The 21,925-nt window shown below is 40.6% G+C and overlaps 2 protein-coding genes and 1 non-coding gene across 3 annotated transcripts in view; 2 read left to right on the top strand and 1 right to left on the bottom strand.

The window, feature by feature from the left end:
* The window catches only part of LOC143485361 (uncharacterized), a 207,038-nt gene that overhangs the window by 7,183 nt on the left and 177,930 nt on the right, over positions 1-21,925 (bottom strand). Inside the window, exon 35 of the mRNA XM_076984757.1 lies at positions 243-478. Coding sequence (XP_076840872.1) covers positions 243-478 — 236 coding nt within the window. The remainder of the gene's footprint in view (positions 1-242; positions 479-21,925) is intronic.
* Positions 840-12,592, top strand: LOC143485364 (uncharacterized). The gene is made up of 6 exons (XM_076984760.1): positions 840-1,904; positions 6,808-6,985; positions 8,213-8,341; positions 9,469-9,701; positions 10,994-11,070; positions 11,283-12,592. The coding sequence occupies exons 4-6, from the start codon at positions 9,603-9,605 to the stop codon at positions 12,073-12,075; spliced, it is 969 nt and encodes a 322-aa protein (XP_076840875.1). The 5' UTR covers positions 840-1,904; positions 6,808-6,985; positions 8,213-8,341; positions 9,469-9,602; the 3' UTR covers positions 12,076-12,592.
* On the top strand, positions 20,926-21,016 carry LOC143485524 (small nucleolar RNA SNORD88). Its single transcript, XR_013122898.1, has one exon. It is a non-coding gene; the product is annotated as a small nucleolar RNA SNORD88 (small nucleolar RNA).

Consider the following 21,925-nt stretch of genomic DNA (forward strand, 5'->3'; position numbering starts at 1 on the left):
ACGGAATTATTCCTCCCTAAATTTAGCTCCGCAAATTTAAGATATTTTGGTTGAAAATTTAAGACAAAATAAGACTTTTCAAGGCCTTATTTGACAAAAATTAAACTTAATACCATTTAAGACTTTTTAAGGACCCGCGGCCACCCTGATTGATATAGGCCAGGGCAATATTTTGAAAGAACAATGGAGAAGTAAAAATTATCTGAAAGCCTCAGTTTAAAGCTCACTGCAGGCTAACTGACCAGAGTCCTCCAGCGAGAAGGGCGTTCATGCTCCGAATGGGGGTGCAGTTCTGCACCATGCTGTCCAGAGCTGTGTCCACGTCCTGCCTGATGAAGGCATTGGACTCCGCTGCTTTGTGGAGGAGGACCTTAGCTGTAGCCTCCACTTCCTGGTCCATCCCTTTCTGCAGGCTGGAGTACAACTCCCTCAAGGACACCACCGCCATGCGGGACACGGCAGAGCGCAGGTGCAGCACCTGCAGGAAAGACAACGTTCCAGCTCGTTTCAGCCACATCCAACACTGCCACCGCCATCGTAATAAGTATAATCCACCACTGCAATGTGTTATGTAGGCGGAAATACCTTAATCACTAATTACAGTTAGCTATGCCATCTGAATTTCAATTAGATGAGAAATGTTTTTATAAAAAAGGAATTTCAAAGTGCTATGCTAACTCTGACTTGACTTTGTCAGCAACATCACCTGTAATATGTACATGCTCATGGTGTCTGCCAATTTTAGAATTCAGACCAATACACAGTCAGCAAATCTAGTGGCTTACCTCTTGAATAAGAACAATGCAGACCTCATGAAGCCTGCTGCCAAGCACATCAGAGTGATGCTGAGCCAATCTACGGATTAACATCAACCCTTCAATTTTCTTCTCCCTGTATAAAGATATTGGACATAGACACACACTGTAACCATCGGCTACTGCAAGAAAAAATGCTACAAGAAAAGGGACAAAGAGGAAAAAACTTCACTAAATACATGCATACTTACCATATATGCAGAACACCATAAATGACTTGCTGTTTAACCTGCCCTAGCCAAATGCTTCAGAATTTTGCAGGTGTGACTTACCAGTCATCAGAGCTAAGCAGACTGAAGCTCTGAGCGAGAGCGAGGTCTGGTTTGGAGAAGGGCCGTAAAGTCTGCTGCGAGTAGGGATCCTTCCGGGGAGTTCCTGGTTTGAGTTCATCTAGAGAGGAATACCAATCAATCAATCAATCAAAATGTATTTATATAGCGCTTTTTACAACAGTTGTTGTCACAAAGCAGCTTTACAAGTGTCCCAATAAGTGTTAACTGCTATAAATGCATGACAGGCACCATAAAACAAAAGACACTCACACTTTACCAGAACCCAAACAAACTGACTAGGACTTTTAGGGCTATCAGCTCAACTTTGGTCAAATCAGCCTGAAGACAGCAAAACATTATTCAACATGGAGAACTAGATTTAAAACATTGTGTTGTGTAATGCAGTGTTAACAGCAAACCAATTCCAACCTCTGCCAATTACTCCTTCAGACATGTCGTCAGCAGGGGACGCCCTGGTGCTTTGCACTTGAGATCCTGAAAAGCACAATACATATTAACACATACTCTATCAAAAATCTCAAATATAACTTCTGGTTTCATAGTGGTTTCTTCATGGTGCAGAAAAACAATGTTAATGGGTGCAGGTATAGCAATGTACAAGAGGATCAGCAGGGGCTTTTTGTTTGTAGTATAGGGCTTTCAAAGCAGTTTTTACTTTTTTAATACTTTTTTCTTTTACTTTTTTTGTTGTTGTTGCTGCAACAAATGGTTTGGATGCCATTTCCAGGAGAGCAAAAGAGTGAGCTCACCTTTGGCAGGCCTGAAGGCACGGAGTGGCTCTCGGCCAGCAGGTTTGGTGAGTGGAGGCAACATTGCTTCTCTGCCACTCGCATTCACCTTAGCCCGCTTCTTAGCCACTCTTTTACGCAAGAGGCGCAGGGAGTTCATCATCTGAAAAATAAAGAGTCTGTCAGCCCAAGTGCAACTGCCCATACCCACTATATCCGTCAAGTACAAGTACATACAACAATACTATACAAGTATTGAATGACCAAAGAAACACAAATTTTGCCCAGTTTAAAGCTGGATCCTCCCTGTATGTTAGGTAAATGACATTTACTGGGTCTATTATTATTAACTACATATCAATGCCTTGATGCCAGAATATATGAAGAGTTTGGTTCCGAAACGCGATAAATGCAGTTAAAAAAAAAAAAGAGTTAGAATCAGAATGGTATGTGACCACTCTTGAAAAGCCAATATTCAATTTTTATCAAAACGCCACATCCGCCGTGTAATACTGCCCTGCTTTCTCTCTTTCCTTCCAAAATGCAACAATCGCCAATCCTGATTTCCCGCAGTACGCCACATCTCCACTCATCCAATCACAGTGCACCACCAGATACGGAATGTAAACATCATAGCACGCGACCTGTTGAGCCGCCCGGCATTTCATGTAGCTTACTTTGTTAAAATATGTCTCGTTTTTCACTCTCAAAGTCCGCAAAAATGAACGGTTTTGATGATATAGAGGAGCCTGTTCGTATAGCAGTTATTGGAAAAAGAGATATATTTATTTTATTTTATCAATGCCCAGGTTCTGACCAGTCCCACTGTCGGCGGCAGAATATCAGCGGCAGACTATCCAGCCCCTAACCGAGAATCGTTACATCGCCGCGAAATAGACGGACTGGCTAAAGTGCGCACGTTTAGCTCGCAAAATTATCAAACGTGGAAAAGATTTAGCTCTGTGACTCATGTACAAACACTGTTTGCTGGGGGTTGTTCATAACCAAGCTAGGAGCAGGGTTATTATATTATAATAATATAAATTTATATATTATATGAATTTGTGTTTTTAGGCCCAATGGTCAAACTATTATATTAAGATGTACAATTTACAGTTATTTATTATTGTATTTTGCACATTTTCAGTCAAAAAAAATTTCTAATAATGACAAAGGATATATAAGACATTTTGAAAAAAACATGGCATGGATTTATTGCGTTTTGTGAAAAAATGAATTGTTTTTTTTAAATAAATCTTTAAATATTAAAATCTTGATTTAATTTGTTTGTGTTTTTTTAACCTTAGTATGGTATTTGATAGTTTGAAACAAAAAACTGTGGTTTTCAGCCTACCACTTAAAGAAAACACATTTTTACTCAAATTGATCAAAATGGATTTATAGCGTTTTGGAACCAAACTCTTCATATCTTAACTAGGTTAATTTATTTATTCACAGCCACCATATACCCAAAGTGAGATGGATACTCTCAACCAGACAATGCTCCCTCTCATAGTGCTAGGACTATGTTGATATCCTTAACAACTGAGATAAACGCAAATGTAGCATCAGCAGAAGGAAACATCATCTCATCATATTTGGACACCTAAGCAAAGCATATCGCATGCATGGTCAGATTTAATACTGGGATGCTACAGGGCCTTTATTATGTAAACACAGACGTTAGGTTTGTCAGCTTATATTAGGACCAATGCTGTGTTTATGCATTAAAATCCAGAAAGTACAACACTTGAGTAACATTTGCAGGCAGCAACCAAAGAAATCTATCAGTTATGTTGTATCAGTTGGTGTAATCAGTTGGTGTATTTGTATGTATTTTAAATGTTTTATGCTATGTAAAATTCTACATGTTTTTTCTTTATGAGTTGGGCATATATTGTACTTTTTAGCCTCTATACAGCACTTTGGTTGACTCCGTCATAAAAAATGTGCTTTATAAATAAACTTACTTACTTACTAGTTAAACTAATGCATGAGACTGAGATACTCCAACTATGTACAACATGATATATGTTCCTACTGACCTCCTCCTTGTCCACTGGCTCCTCATCTGGGTCATGTATGAGGGCGAGGTCCAGGTGGAGGTTCCTGCCAGGCTTCTCCTCCTGCAGGGCTTCCACTGGGGAGGTGGGCGGAGAAGGTCTCATCAGTCCTGACGAGGTCCCTCTCGTGCGTGAAGTGAGCACAGGCAGTTTGGAACACCTGCTGGAGCCAACTTCACCTGCATGGGTGAATAAGGCCATTAGCAGAAATTACCTCACCATAACATTTCTCAGTGCCTTAGTACTACGTTGCATGTTTCTTTATCTGAAAGTGCCACTGAAATATGATTCAAGCAAGATGGACCGAGAACGGCAACTTCTCATATGCATCTTGCTACAATTCATGTAATGGCAGCACAATGAAGTAGTACTGAATAACTGAAAGCAGGGCATCCGTGAGCCCAGAAGCAGGAAGACATTTATCAGAGCTTCAGTATATGTGTGACCCAGTTTTACAATTTGATTCAATTTAATTATTTTGGCACAATTCAGAATTATTTTAATTCTGATACTGGTAGATACATTAGCCTAGCTCTGCTAATGGCTAGCACATCTCGCCTCTGCTAGACACTGTTCCATTACTGAGTGAAACCATGTCAGATGAAGATCATCAAATTTGAATTTAAGTATTTTGTACATTTGACAAGTGGTGACTATAAATGATCTACGTATATGCACATTTGTTGGTTAAAATTAAATTCATATAGAATATATGACCACAAAATTAGATCTGCTCATCAATTTACCACTGACGTGGGAACAAGTGCAAGACAAGCTTAGTGCAAGACCAACTTAACTTAAGCGGGCACCCAAATAACCAGCCATGCCTCACTGTGTGTGCCTAGCACGTTCTTAGCAACGTAGCCATGCACTCACCAGTACTGTCCCTCCACGGGCCCGGGTCTCTGCGCCGAGGGCTTGTATCTCGCTGCACTCCCGGAAGAGTGGCCAGAGGGTAGGAGGGCAGTAGGAAATACCCGGGGGGGTTCCCAGGTAGCAAGCGGCTGGATTTGGGCAAACCTGCGTGGGAAAGGGCATCCATGCTCATGAGTTTAGCTCCGCTCACTTGACACCTGAGTGAAGTTTCTGACTAACTGATCTCCTTGTTCCCAAATATCGTATTTAGCAATATTTTAACACAAAACAAATGATGCAACATTATAAATTCTACATTTTGTACAGGTATTTCAATGACATATAAAGTAAAGCCAACATCAATAAGTCACCTCTACCAGCATCACTGGGGTTAGCTGCTTCGAAGATGTCTGGGAGCAAGGGTTGAAGATGTCTGCCGCTCCCGTGAAGTCTCCCCACTCTCTCTCTCCTCCACCCTGGAGAGTGGAGCTGGGGAGGCTCCACTGAACCTGGACATGAAACACAGACAGAACTGTAGAGGACACGTTCAATCTTCAGACCAGCATATGAAATTAAGACCTGCAGATCATACTGCATTTTAAATAATAATAGATTATGATAATGGATATTTTGGCATGTGGGATTGGCATTCTGGGGAGTAGGGTGCTGGCACAATCAACTGACTGCAATAAAACATTCAAGTCTAGTCTTGCTTGTAAGCTCACATTGTCCTTGCCAACAGAAGTAGGTACAAAGCACAAACTCCTTATATCACACAGACTGCTGCTGCATACCACTGCTTAATGCTGGCCAGGTGATACCCAATACTTAAAGAAGCCATGTTACATAGATTACAAAGATTAATAGATATATGCTTTGGCAGCAGTCCAGATGAGGTATCAAAAGCCAGCAAAGCAGCATGACAATGTTTTGTTTATATTGTTTGGGGGTGTACTAAAATAGTGATAAATGACATCTGTAATCCATATACATGTATTATCAGTATTATACTATGCTGGTATAACAATGATTCGAAGCATTATAACCTTAGACCAGGGGTCTCCAACACGTCGCTCGCGAGCTACCAGTAGCTCGCCACCCCTTTCCGAATAGCTCGCCAAAGGGCCAATGAATTACATATAAATTTGTAAACCTAATTGGTCCCATCGAGAAATCTACTTAAATTCATGTCCAATCAAAATTCACAGTTGTCCCTCCCCTTCTAACACTAAATGATTATTCGCCAATTATACAACAGTTAGTTCACAATCCGACTGGTTGAGAAGTGTTCTAACCCTGCAGATATGTGTGATAACAGCACGGTATTCTTGTTCTCTGTATCACTCCGCGGACGCGTTGTCAAGTAACGGCATGTACATATATTCACTATAACACACTCTCTCTCGTTTGCTATTGCTCAATTAGCTGTCAATCAAAAAGTTAGGCTGCCGTCAATATTGAATAAACCAGGGGTCACCCACGTCATGAGTCGCCACGTCATGTTTTTGCTACTATTATTATTACACGCAACTTTCGTTCGCCTCGCCACCCCCCCCCCCCCCACCCCCCCAAACCAACTTTTCGTTCGATTGATGCGTTCTAATCTGGTAACCCTCCGCAATAATTTGTATCCAAGAAGTAGCTCCCAGTCTCAAAAAGGTTGGAGACCCCTGCCTTAGACTAAACACAACCGCCTAGCAGATAACGAGTGTCACTGTATGTGGGCTGTCAAGGTGCCCACTCTAAAGTGCTCTACTCTACACCAAACATATCACAGCTAAAGTAAAGAATGGAACATGAAATACATTCAGTTTTTTCTCGATGGAATCGGCATGTGCCTGTTTACAGCCTTGATATTCACCATGTGGGATCAGGGAGGAATTGGGTAAATACTGAAATGATCATATGACTCCTATCTTATCCGTGATCAGTGGAACTGATGGAGTTACAACTCTCCCCATGTTACAACCATACCCGGTCTCCCCTATAGGGCTTTCAAAGCAGTTTTTGCTTTTTTAATACTTTTTTTTTTTTTTTACTTTTTTTGTTGTAGTTGCTGCAACAAATGGTTTGGATGCCATTTCCAGGAGAGCAAAAGAGTGAGCTCACCTTTGGCAGGCCTGAAGGCACGGAGTGGCTCTCGGCCAGCAGGTTTGGGGAGTGGAGGCAACATTGTGATGGTGGGCGGAGAAGGCCTCATCAGTCCTGACCTGGTCACTCTCGTGCGTGAAGTGAGCACAGGCAGTTTAGAACACCTGCTGGAGCCAACTTCACCTGCATGGGCGAATAAGGACATTAGCAGAAATTACCTCACCATAACATTTCTCAGTGCCTTAGTACTACGTTGCATGTTTCTTTATCTGAAAGTGCCACTGAAATATGATTCAAGCAAGATGGACCGAGAACGGCAACTTCTCATATGCATCTTGCTACAATTCATGTAATGGCAGCACAATGAAGTAGTACTGAATAACTGAAAGCAGGGCATCCGTGAGCCCAGAAGCAGGAAGACATTTATCAGAGCTTCAGTATATGTGTGACCCAGTTTTAGTTTAGCTTAGTTATGATTCTTTTAGTTCATTGCATCATGAAATCTTACATTTCAATACAATTTGATTCAATTTAATTTAGTGCTGTTAATTCCAGGTGCCGCGATTAAAAGTCCTCACCAGGATTTTGCTCAAGCTTGCTAGATTTTCTAATTAGCAATTCAGGTAAAATTTGTGGAATCAACACAATCCAGGAAGCCAGAGCAAAATCCTGGTGAGGACTTTTAATCGCGGCACCTGGAATTGACAGCACTAATTTAATTATTTTGGCACAATTCAGAATTATTTTAATTCTGATACTGGTAGATACTGAAGAGCCAAACTACAGTACCTCCTAGCTCTGCTCATGGCTAGCACATCTCGCCTCTGCTAGACACTGCTAGACAGTCCAGATGAGGTATCAGAAACCAGCAAAGCAGCATGACAATGGTTTGTTTAGATTGTTTGGGGGTGTACTAAAATAGTGAAAAATGACATCTGTAATCCATATACATGTATTATCAGTATTATACTATGCTGGTATAACAATGATTCGAAGCATTATCACCTTAGACTAAACACAACCGCCTAGCAGATAAAGAGTGTCACAGTACACCCACACTGTATGTGGGTCGTCAAGGTGCCCACTCTAAAGTGCTCTACTCTACACCAAACATATCACAGGGCTACAGTGCCATGTGAATTCATTACAATGTTGAAGAATATGTGATGTCATATTTTCTGATAAAACTGATGTTTTACTGGTCAGGTCATGTGCAGAAAGCTGATGGTTCTGCACCTCTGCCAGTCCTTACAAACAAATGTAATAAATGTTTTTTTCTACTTCATCATGCATGATTATTTGGTTTGTTGAATACGCATGTAATCTTCAGTGTTACACAGTACCAGTGTGGAGTGGTCCTTCTACAGGGATGTTAACATGGCCGACATCTGAGGGTCCCGCCGTCCTTCTGTGAGGGAAGGGTGCTGGTCCACAGGGATCCGTGTGGATCACTGTCGCTTGGGGGTTGTAGGGCACACCTGAAAATCCCACAGCAGGTAAAGTGAAACCCAGCACGCCTCCCAGTGAGGCTCAAATGCCTTGTGTTTCCCAATGAACAAGTGATTATAACAAGGGCTATGGTGCCATGTGATGCCATTAGAATGTGGGGAGAATGCTTAAGAATGTGATGTCATGTTAGAAATCTGTTTCTTTTTAAAAAAAAATATTTTTATTTGCTTTTTCCATGGCCACATGGACAATGTTAATACATATATGTAACATGGTGGGATTTATGAAAATTGTGCTGAGTCAAAGAAATCAAAGAAATAACCCATGCTCCATTAATTACATTATCCTGCACACATGAAATAAAGAGCTTGACAGTCATCACTAGAATAAATAAACATGTTATTTTTCTGAACCTTAGAAACCTACTATATAAATGGGTATATTTAACTTTTAATTATTATGAATAAGCCTATGGAAATCCATACTCATAAGAATTAATATACTGTCTTACATAGAAGTATAAAATGATGTACAGTATATGAAAATGTATTTTTCTCACCATGAGTGGTAAAACCTGGTGTGTCTTTGAAGTGGTTCTGTTCCTGTCCAGGCCTTGGCTGGTCAGTTGTCCTGGGGTAAAAACTCATTCTCCACCTGAAAAATAGAAAGAATAGAAAGAGAGAAAGATCTAGAAAAAATAGAAAGATTTGTTAGATTATTTAGGTTTGTAATTCTCAGCAAAATGTCGTGCGACTTGTTTTGAGCTTTTCAGCATCAAAACTGAATCCAAACATTCCACCTTCCCAACCAAACATTCTAAACCAAACGTTCCAAAGTTGAGTATCACGTGATATCACAATTTCCTGTTATTCTAACCAAAACACCAACTCAGCCAGGCTGCTACAATAACCTTTTTTTTTTTTTTACCTTTATTTACAATAATCGCTTACAAACAAAAACAAGGCACAAGTGGTAATACAAGGAATCAGAGTTAAACAAGTTGAGTAGCATATGTACAAAAAAGTAAATAATAAATAAATAATAACGCTAACGACAGCTAGCGTCGCCACAGCGGGCAGAAATTATCATACAGTTAAGCCCGCCCACTAAGAGGGAAGATATGATTGGTCAATTTTGCTGTCATTTGAAACTGGTTTTGCCCTGATTGGCCTAGGTGCACGCACCACTTCCTCGTTGGTGTCAGGATGGTACCGTATTTCCGGTTGGTATGCGGAAGTGTCGATGTCATGGCCGAGTCTATGAAATTCACAAGGTGCCTGTTGGAGTTCCCGAAGTTTACCGTCAACGATGTGCGTCGTATTGTCAGAGCATCAAGTACAACGACACAGAGTCAACTTGAAAAGGGTTTCAAGTTCTACGTTTCATCCTACCTCTGCAATTTTGAAGGTAAGTGGCCGACGCTAGTTAGCTAGCTAGCCTGAGGTGGCAGTCTAATGAAGTGATGTTGTTTTTAGTAACGAACCGACCTGTCCTAGTACTAGAAATGCCTTTTAAAAACATGTTTGTATTTCTGATGGAAGTATCAGGCAAAAGTAAGGCTAACGAGATAACAGTGAGGGCTCACTGCTACAGATCTATGAAGAAAACAGATACACCACACCAGCTGAGAGTTGGACTGGTTAAAATGACACGAGTTCTGTTCAGTGTCACGTTCAAAGTTCTGTTGAACAAGTTCAAAAGTGAGTTCAACACAAGTTCAATCTTTTATCCTTGCTCTTACTTCACGTAAGCTGTGATAGCCATAGGCATTGGTTTTCAAAGCTTACAATGGTAGCCAAATGCAGAGTAGCTGAGTGGGAATCATTAGCAGTCTATTTTGCCTATAGTAAACAAATGGGAGTTTATTTTACAGTTCGAGCTATTGTTATCTACCTCTATGACTCAAAAGCAGAATATAGTCCACCTCAGCTATTCTTCAAACTGCATTTTCTAAAATCTGTCAATCTGTCTTTCAAATCTTTCATCTTAACTTCTTTATTAACATATGGCTGCAACACTTACACCATATTAACATATTCTGATAACACTCTTCAAGAAGCAGTTGAAGTAAAACCTGCACTGTTCTGTTGTTGGTGGTGGAAACAACAAAATAATATAAATATAAGTAGGCCTGTTTCACTCCTATGTGTAAGCATTTCATCTGGAGTGAAAATGAAGTTTAAATCTAAAATATATTTAGTTTATAGTTGCTCAGTGAACTAGTAGATTGAACCATGCACAACACTGTAGAATAGAAAGACAGTATAGCCAAGTGTTTTAAGAGTGATGCAAAACAGCACAAACGTTACATGAGACAATAGACAAGTGACATTCACCACTACCAACATGATGGGACAGATATTGCGCCTATTGACATTGCTGAAGTCTTCTTTTCAAGATATTAAATATTGCCTCTTGTGTATTTCAGATGACATTACGTGATTCAATGCCAGTTGTGCTCATTAAGAGCAACTGCTCTTGTGTTGCTAGTTGCGGAATCTGCAAACACTTGGTTGCATTGCTTTTCCAGACTGCTCATTATTCTGAATCTGGCATGTCTGTCGTGCCTCCTGTCCTTTCATGCACACAGACAGAACAGAAGTGGCATAAATCACCAACAATGGTTTGTCTTATTTCATTATTTAATGTTAGTTAATGTATCACAGTCACTTTACTAACACCATCTTTTAAATTAATAGGGGGTGAAGCCTGGACCCGTGGATGCCATGGTTGTCCTAAAGCCAAAACCAGGTGCTACTACAGCCAGTGGAGTTAGGTATGTAGTACCAAATTTAATAGGCAGATTACAGTGTGTGGTAAAAAAAAAAGAATGCTTTTGATCATCTGATAAGACCCTGTTCTCTTCAAGATTTAATTTAGCCTCGTTGTACTTCAGATGACATGTGATATGTGATTCACAATCAGTTGTGCTGGTGAACAGATTACAATGTGTAAAAATAAATGTTATTCACTCTTCTTTTATTTCAGAAGTACACTTTTCAAGGGCTACAGCGGTGAGCTCCCACACCCGGCCACCCTCAATCATGGACCAGTCTACGCTGGAATCAAAGCAGATTCTCTTCCACTCATCTGCACAATGAACATCTCGCCTGACAAGCCACTTGTGGACTCCATCTTTGGGAAGGTACAAGTTGGCAGTGTACTGTCCTATCAACAACCACCACCTCCATCTGACAGTGTTGTCATACATGAGGATGCACCCCCATTCCCGAGTCTGCCACTAGAATGTTACCATCTAAGCCCACCTGAATATTCATTTGTGCCAACACACCAAGAACAGCTACACCTAAGCTCACTTTCTGTGACCTTGTCACAATCACACCTTATTGAGGAGGCAACAAGATCCCAAAGTGCTACACCTGAGTGGCATTCACTTAGGAGAGAAAGAGTGACTGCCTCACATTTCAGAGAGGTGAGCCACGTTAGAGGTCCAGGTGCTGCAGAAAGCCTGGCAGAAAGGATAATCCGAGGGACACGACAAACAGCACACATGAAGAGAGGACTTGAAATGGAAACAGGGGCCTTAAAGGACTATGCAGTTCTGAAAAACTTGAACTTGACCAAGTGTGGGCTAGTGATTCATCCAGATGCATCTTGGCTGGGTGCATCACCTGATGGACTTGTGTATGACACACTTGAGCGTCCATCATTTGGGCTTGTTGAAATTAAGTGCCCAAATGCACAAAGCTATGTAGACTGCAAATTCCTCAAAGTGGCACAAGGCCTACACAAATTGAAGGAGAGCCATTGTTATTATTGATTACTGGTATGCAGTGGTGTGATTTAGTTATCTGTGCCCATGATGATATTTTTGTGCAGCGAGTTTACAGAGATAGCAGTGTATTAGAAGAGGTGAAAAGGAGGTGTGACATGTTTTTCTTTAACACTTACATGCCAAAATACCTCTCTATGACCAAGCAATGGAAAATCATAATGAAGACATGAACTCATGAACAATTAAAACAATTTCAATTTATTCTGTCAATTGTATTACTATTGTATTCATTAAATTTTTTTACAAATACAGTAAAAGTTAAGAAATACATAATGTATTGTGTTGTGTCAATTTTACATATAAAAGTGAAAGCATTTTATACAATTAATCATATTGCACTGTACCTTAACATTGCAGCCAATATTTACAGACTAGCATGACCTAAAGCAGGGGTCGGCAACCTTTTTGACTCGGAGCCACAAAAGCAAAATAATTGGAAATTTATTTCAGTGACGATGACATGTCACTCAAGCAAAGCGAAAGTAAATACCGGACATTTGTAAAATTCCACCCGAACATTTTTTAAAGTCTCAAAAATAATATACGTTAATTAAATACTCATTAATTCTATTCAAAAGCTGAGCTGCATCACAGGGATAAAGAGCTGCATGCGGCTCCGGAGCCGCGGGTTGCCGACCCGTGACCTTAAAGGGATCATTTTAAGGTTAGAGAAAAAATAAATAAATAAATCACCATAATTCACATTACATCATCTGTCTAATTCTGGATTGACACGGGTGAGTAATGTATTTGCTTATGTTTTTCTAATTGTTTAGATGTCGATTGTCAAACTGTAAGTGGATTAAATAAAATTGGATAAATTATATTATATATATTTATGTTTTAAGAATATTTTTAGGCCCTCTGAGAGTATATGTATATATATGTATATATATATATATATATATATACATACGGTCTCTGGTCTCAACACAGCTCCCTGTCAAATACTGCCCACTAGTGGGACAGTGATGTAGTACAAGTGACAAACTATAAAAAAAAAAAACATACATTGCATAAAATTATACACATAATCACCATTAATAGGTTAAAAGCAGGAATGCTTAGATGTATAATAATTTATAGCTATAGTAAATTATATATGCTGTTTCAGTGTGCCTAAAAATACACCAATCAAAGAAGTGTGTGGATTATAGTTCTACTGTAAATTAAACATAGAAGTTATTTTTGTTGTATAGTCAAAGTCAAATTTATTTATATAGCTTTCACAACACGTCACAAAGCAGCTTTACAATCGTATGGGTCCAGATCCCTAATGAGCAAGCCAAGGCGACAGTGGCAAGGAAAAACTCCCTATGGTGGTGGGGATTAGGAAGAAACCTTGGGAGGACCAAGACTCAAAAGGGAACCCATCCTCCATTGGGTGGCCCGTTAGCACAAGTCCGTGGTGCGCAGGCTGGTTCTACAGATAATGTTTAAAGAGAGGTTTAAGGAAATCTCTCTTATTATTTGAGTGTTTGGAGTTGATTTAATTGCTTTAGCTAATATTACTGTCATTTAATTACCCTCGCATAAGACCCAAAAACAAACACAAAAAGCAAGAACAAATGTTCAATTTAACCCACAAGCACTTAGTGTTGTGCTGAAGTCCTCCCTGAGGCCGGTCTGCAAAACCACACCCACTCAAAGGGGGCGTCAGTTCTGGCTGGGCTGGCTGGGACTGGAAGGCTCAGGTGGTAGTGCGTTGTGACCTGCTCTCGGGCAGGTAGAGGACCATCTCTAGAGACACCAGCACATTGAATTCAAAGGCGATCTGCTCCATCCTGCTAATGTGGAAGCTCTCCTCCAGCTCCTGCAAAGAGCAGAGACAGTGAGGGGCGGAGTTAGTGAAGGACCTGGAGCGCTCATTCTGATTGGCTGAGCTTCATGGGAACATGTGTTTGGAATTCAGTGAACAGAGCTCCAGAGCATGATTATACTTAGATATTATTGAAGCCATTTAATGAGAAACCTAACAATATCTCGCAGCAAACCGCTTCTTTGTGTATATTAAATTAATTCCGATATTAGCATTGTATACATCATAATAATAATAATACATTTTATTTAAAAGCGCCTTTCACAACACTCAAGGACACTTTACAAGAAATAAATAAAACAAAGACTGACTTTTAGTCATTACTTGGGTAGCACACATATTCTGAATGAGCAATTTTAATCTAGATTAATTTCAAGATTTCAGTGAGTTTAATCTAGATTTTAAAAAATTAATCTATGCCCACCCCTAATACTTATTAATTCTGCTGGTTTACCATTATGTAATTATATCTGGAAATATAAATATAATTTCTATTAACTGGTTTGCCACAACCACCTGAAATGACTTTCTGATCTCTGACCTTAACCAGAGTTCAGCAGGACTTCTTGGCAACACTGTCCATCACGTCAGCCATGGCAGTGCAGGAAATGACCTACCGCCCACTTCCTGGGGTCCAGCACTGATGATGAGTCTGAGCAAGAGCCAATCAGAGCTGGCCTCACAGGGGAGGGGATGAAGATGCGGATGACCAGCAGATAATCACCACGTCACCCCCCCTCCCCTCACACACACACACACACACCGCACGTCGCCACCGCGCACACACACACCGCAACATACCTGTCAAGTTTTGTATTTAAAAATACGGGACGTTTCACGTATATGACGTCATCGCCTAATTTGCATAATCGGTTATTTACATATAGCTGCAATCGAGGCTGTAGGAGAGACGAAAACATCTTTGGAGTGGCAAAAAGTGAAGAATAAACACCCCAATTATGTTTTGAACTACAAATGAATAAAAAAATTCAATTTTCTAGTGGTATTTCTAGATACAAACGGGGACATCTCCTGGGCATATTTCTGTGCCTTTAGCCCGCGTTCGTGCTTGGCAGATTGTTCGTGCTGACGGACATCGTTCCTTCCCCCATGAGAGGCACTAAAATCACAGCTACATATCTTACAGAATGAGTAGCTATGCCCCTTCATGCTCCTCTTTAGGAAAGTAAATTCCCTGTCCCATTCGTCAAGGTACTTACACGTATGCTTAGCTTTTTTGGCAGGACTGCCTTCTCTCGTTAAATCCATGTCTGATTTGTTGTTCCAGGTTTGCTCCCACTGTCAACACTAAACCCGCGAGTTTTCAATTTTTTATTTTTTTTAAATAAAAAAAAATATATATATATATGCCACGTATTGCTGTGGCAAACAATCCTACATTACTTCCAAGGTGGCATACTTGAGATGTTTTGGAATTATAATTGGGGTTCACACACGTAGTGTGGGGAAACCTATTTTTGCAATTTAGGGTTCACACACATCTCAGGACTGTCACACTGTGCAGTTTTGAAACATTTGGCCACTAGGTGGCACTATTTGTGAATCATGCATAACTTTTCCAAATCTTTGCTTAGGAAAATGAAACTTGATTCTTTTGATTCCTTGCAGTCCACCTGACAACTTTGCAATTACAAGTCCTATTAAAAAAGGCGTAGTTTTGTCACATTCATCAATTGTTTGAAAATAGCACTTTTCGAACTAGTCCTAGGAATTTGATCCAATGATGGCAAGAGTGGCATGGGCATAATCTGTAGACACTGTAGGTAAACTATTTTTAAAAATTGTTGGATTTTTTTTTATTTTCAGGTGGGTCCATTTTCCCATTATATCATTGAGGCCATATATGACCTATATTGCTATAATTCATATAAACATGTTGATCAACTCCCAATTTCAAAGCCTTTTATAGACTGAGGTCCTTCAGGTATGCCAAGTTTGGTTCAAATTGGCCTGTCGCTACATTGTCCAAAAACCTAAGAAATCATAAAAACTCATGCTGCAATCCTGTTATGCAGAATACAGACAAATAAAGGGTCTTGTATGAGTCAGATCAATGAGATAAATAACTTTGCAATTAGATCTCATAACAAAAGGTGCACTGCTTGACCAGAAATGAACCTTTTATTTCACTAAAATGTCTTATTTCATTACTGTAATATCAGTATGGTATTACATGGGCTCCATTTACTGGCCAAATACTGGAACTGACTGAATAGTACATACATAAGACCCCATACACACACACACACACACTGCTGATCTCAGCATGTGATTTAGTTCTTTGATCTGACTCAATTTCCCAATACACATTTTGATCGTTTTGGGCCTTTAGTGCCTCAATTGAATCTTTTTGTGCACACATTAATTTATTTATGGCCCCATTAAGGCCAGAATGCCTATTTGTGTGTGAACCCGCCAATCGCCGGCTATGTTTCAAATATTATGTTTGTCAATTTCACATTATTTCAACCTTTCACTAATCAAATCTCAAACATATGGTCCTGTAGATGAGGAGACTTCATCACCAGTAAAGAGGGGTCGCGTGGAGACACACGGGCGGCTGACAGAGACTGCAAAAGACGGCACAGTGTGGCATGAAGAACAGATCGGAAGACATGATGGAGTGCATCCAAGCCCAAGTAAATGCAATACCACGAATGGAGAGCCAACTGCGTTTGCCCTACGGAAAGAATCGAGTCGCTTACAGAGTTTCCTCTGTTTCGTTTCTATTGAAATGCTTCGGATCATACAGGGGTGGACTGTCCAGCATGCACGCCAGACACAGCAAGAAAACTGGTTCATGTCCCTCGCTGAGCTAAAGGCGTTCATTGCAATCCTCATCCTGCGAGGTGTTGTGCGCCTTCCAGCGGTGCATGACTCATGGTCTACAACACTGGGAGTGCCCTTAATCACCAAGATTATGTCTCGAAACCGCTTCCAGGACATCATGCAGCACCTTCACTTTGACGACAAGTACACACGCAGTGAACGAGCTGCAACTGACCGGTTTGCTGCAATCTCTAATGTTTGGGGGTCTTTCGCTGCCAATTGCATCACTTGTTACAACCCAGGAAGGCATATCACCATAGATGAGCAACTTTTTCCAACTAAGACCCGTTGCTCTTTTCTTCAGTACATTGCAACAAAACCCGACAAGTTTGGGATAAAGTTCTGGGTGGCATGTGACCTGAAATCCAAGTATGTATGCAACATCATCCCATATCTTGGCAAAGACTCCAGTCGTCCCGTGGGGGAAAGACTATCGGAAAATGTGGTGATGAAGCTTATGGAACCATTTATGGACCAAGGAAGAACTGTTACCACAGACAATTTTTTCACCTCACTGTCACTAGCAAGGCAGTTGCTGGGCCGGAAGACCACCCTCCTTGGCACAGTAAACAAGATTCGTCGTGAGCTTCCAGACTCTGTCAAAAAGAATTTGGGCCGTGAGGAATTTAGTACACAGGTGTTTTCAACCTCTGGTGCCACGCTGACCGTTTACGCGCCCAGACGGAAAAAGACTGTCTGCATCCTCAGTAGCATGCACAGTACGGTGGAGATTGGAGACACCCGAAAAAAAAAGCCAAACACAATCACAGACTACAACAGCCTAAAATGTGGTGTGGATGTCATGGACCAGATGGTGCGAAAGTACAGTGTACGTTCAGGAACACGGCGTTGGCCAGTCGCTGTGTTTTATAACATGATTGACATTTCATGCCTGAATGCACATGTGCTTTTTCAAGCATGCACTGGGGTAAAAGAGAGACGGTCCGAGTTCTTGGTGAAGCTTGCAACAGAACTTGCACAGTCTCATATGGAAGCCAAGGAGGTGTCCAAGGTAGAGTTTCAGCAGCAACAACCCACACCTGACACAGGGAAAAGGGCATTGTGCCAGGTTAAGTGTGGCTGCAAGAGTAACCGTGCCACTAAGCGTTGTGGTTTTTGTAAAAGGTTCACATGTGGCAAATGCAGAAAGGAGATTATGTGGCAGTGCCAAGTGTGTTTAGACAATTTGTAAGTGTGCTGAGTCTATTGGGTTTTCATACCAGTCTGACAACAAGCAATGTAGCTCGCTACTGCACAATGACTGTATGTACATAAACTTCTTAGCAGTTTATATTTCTGTTTCGTTTACATTTCCATTTATGAATACTTATCATAATGTTGCATGCTTATTTTATCCTTGATTACTATTTCGTTGTACAGAGCAACACGTTTCTTTACTGTGCATATACCAATAAAGTTTCTCGTGATGTTTTGCACTGGGCTCCAAAAGTACATTGTGACAAAAGTGCGTCTCTACTAATGACATGGCAGAGACTCTGATGCATGCATTATGAAATACTGAGTCAAGATTTTTTTTTAATGTGTTTTTATACTTTATAGGGCATGAAAAAATCAAATATAAAAGTTTTTCCAAAAATTTCATTTTTTCAGGAAGTTACAGAAATGTCCACTACAGTGGACTACATGCACTTAAGCACTCAACATACAACTGTAAAAACGTAATGGAAAAATGAATAAAATTTAATTTGATCATAAATTCATGAGCATTGTTAACATTCTTTAACATTCTATAGCAGGGGTACTCAACTGGCGGACCGCGGTCCGGATCCGGACCCGAACGCAGTCCTGTCCGGACCCAATCTCATTCCTGATTAACTGGATACGGACCAAAACAAAACCGTAGCATTTATTTCAGGGCTATTGAAAAAACACTCCGTCACGAGTGTTACGTTCGCCACCCCCGCCCGCACCGGACCTCGTGTCACAGGTATCTGCCAAAATTGGACCGCGGACAAATTTAGTTGAGTACGCCTGTTCTATAGCCTTACTGTTTAGAGCTAAATAAGAAAAAACAGTATAAAGCTACATGTAACATAAATGAATGTTTCAAAATGTCTCTAAAACTATTATTATAGGCAACTGTCCTAAGCTACATGAAAATTGGCAAAGCATCCAGGGCACAGTGCCACATCACACTGCATGCAGATGTATTTCGTTTTCCGTGTTCTCTTCCCTCAACATTCACTCTCCATACTCCTTGAAAAGGGAGCACATCTCTATCATAGTCGATGTCTTTGAGTTTCCAGACATATTTGCGGGTTTGAGTGCCGGCAGGTACTTTGCGAAGATTTCTCTGGACATTTCCCACAGCTCCCTCATCACGCTGACCTCCATCATCATCCTGTCTCTCTGCATCCTGTCTCTCTGCATCCTGTCCCTCTGCATCCTGTCCCTCTGCATCCTGTCCCTCATCATCCTGTCTCTCTGCATCCTGTCTCTCTGCATCCTGTCCCTCATCATCCTGTCCCTCATCATCCTGTCTCTCTGCATCCTGTCTCTCTGCATCCTGTCCCTCTGCATCCTGTCTCTCTGCATCCTGTCTCTCTGCATCCTGTCCCTCTGCATCCTGTCCCTCTGCATCCTGTCCCTCATCATCCTGTCCCTCATCATCCTGTCTCTCTGCATCCTGTCCCTCATCATCCTGTCTCTCTGCATCCTGTCCCTCATCATCCTGTCTCTCTGCATCCTGTCCCTCATCATCTTGTCCCTCATCCTCATCTCTGGTGTTCTCTGGCAGCCACTCATCATCGCTGTTGTCACTACACTCATCACTGGAGTCGGAGGGAATTTCCTGCACTATTCTATAGGTTTCCCTATTTTTTTCTGCACTTGTGGTCTAAAAATGACAAAATTATAATTTCACTAACAAACAACTAATCTTGACAAAAATTTATATTTTTAAAAACTAACTTGTAGGTATACCCAAAATAAACTGAATTGCAACCAAAATAGTCATAATTGAAAGATGAATCATCTACATGACTTATGTTGGAAATATACCTAGTAATGCATGACGTCCACTTCAGTGGACACATGGTTAATCACAATTTCCTACTTATTTAAAATATTTTTTTCAAAACTAAAAGAATAATATTGTTACTTAGATACTCCTGTATGTCACCATATTTTTTTTACCTCTATGGGTCTCCTAGAATAGAAGGATTGACAGGATATTCCAGCAGTGTTGAACACGTGTGGCTGTCTGTCGGCCATCTTGGATTCAGAGGAGATTTACTTGTAGTTACAACAACTAACCACTGAATACACCTAAATGGAGGGTGGCAGCAGAGAGCATTCTACATGCTGATACGCAATTTCACCATAGAAACCTTTATATTTAGGAGAAAATGACGTTTAAATAGCTGTCCACTGTAGTGACCACTATGCGTCAGAGGGTATTTCAGGGCGAACCCTTTCGGTATTCCGGCGAGGGCATCCTTAACCGGTGATGCACCGGTATTGGTGACCATCAACTTCTGTTCAAGTGTTCTGGATAGTGCTGCTTCTCGTCAGAAAAGAAATGTTTATCAATCGTACGAACCACCCTAGGCATTTGTTAGTAGAAAATAAGAAATGAATAAGCTGACGTTTAACCAAAAGCTTTAGAATCAACAGATTTTTTTCATGCAACGTAAAACATAATTGTCTGCATGTGTGAAAACGTCATTTAGGCCTACCTAATCTTTTCAAATTCAGAGTTTGTCATATGCACAGAGGGAACAGGTTTCCTTAGATACAATGAAAATTTTACTTTGCTCCTCGCTAAGAATGCCAAATATGTCATTAACAAATATCTAAGTATATACAAGCACATATCTTAATCAAGAAATACACACTAAATAAATAATTCATTTTGAAATGAGCTTTAATTTCCTTATAAACTACAATCAACGATTGAGTACCCATGTGCAGTTAACAGGATTTGACCCTACCTTATTTCTTGACGACACATGCATGGTGGTCTCTGGTTACAGAATTCAGTGGTCACAGATGTCTAACACGGGAAACAAGCATAAGACGAATTCAGAATAAAAGGCCATGACTGTTAATCTAAGACAATTGTTTTCTCTTTCAGGGGACATCGTCCATGCATCCTGGGGATGAGGTACGTGATTGACTAAGTCTTGAATCTGGAGTCTGAAGGTTTCCTCCTGTGATGATTTTGCACTGGGCTCTGAATGTCTGTGGCGAGAAAAATGCACCTCTACTCTTGACATGGTGGAGTCTGATGGGGGGGGGGGGGGGGGTGTTAAAGAAACTGATTCAATAGCTTTATCACCGTACTTTGTAAATATACAGGTGGGACTAATTTTGTCTTGAATTTTGTTTCAGGTGGTGTGCTCTTGACTCCCATGGCTGAGGCTCTGTGAAGAAATTCTGTAGTGTCATTATCCTGGTCTACACTCATGGCCAAAACTTTTGAGCATGACACAATTATTATATTTTCACATGATCTGCTGCCCTCTGGTTTTTATATGTGTTTGTCAATTGTTTTTAGCACATACAGAAATATAATTGCAATCATATGAGTAACAAGCTTTTATTGACAGTTAGAATGAGTTAAGTTAATACTGTGCCATTACACTTACAGTTGTGATCAAATTTATTCAACCCCCACTGAAATAAAGTGTTTTGGCCAGTTTGACATTGATTTTGATCATTTCAGTCATCTTATTTACAATTATATCAAAGAGGCACTTATAAATTAGACAAACATAACATAATATTTATGATGGAATAACCACAAATGTCTTTACTGTGCTCACATCATTATCAGTTTTATTCAACCCCCTAGTGACATTATTTTTTAGTACTTAGTACAACATCCTTTTCCAGTTATGACAGCTTTCAAGCGTGAAGCATAGCTTGACACAAGTGTCTTGCAGCGACCTATGGGTATCTTAGCCCATTCTTCATGGGCAAAAGCCTCCAGTTCAGTCACATTCTTAGGCTTGCGCACTGCAACTGCCTTCTTTAGGTCCCACCAGAGGTTCTCAATTGGATTTAAGTCTGGTGATTGCGATGGCCACTCTAGAATGTTCCAGCCTTTCATGTTCAACCATGCTCTAGTGGACTTGGATGTGTGCTTCGGATCATTGTCCTGTTGGAAGGTCCAACGTCTCCCAAGCCGCAGGTTTGTGACTG

Source organism: Brachyhypopomus gauderio, unplaced genomic scaffold (assembly GCF_052324685.1).
Source record: "Brachyhypopomus gauderio isolate BG-103 unplaced genomic scaffold, BGAUD_0.2 sc34, whole genome shotgun sequence".
In the NCBI taxonomy this organism is placed as follows: Eukaryota; Metazoa; Chordata; class Actinopteri; order Gymnotiformes; family Hypopomidae; genus Brachyhypopomus; species Brachyhypopomus gauderio.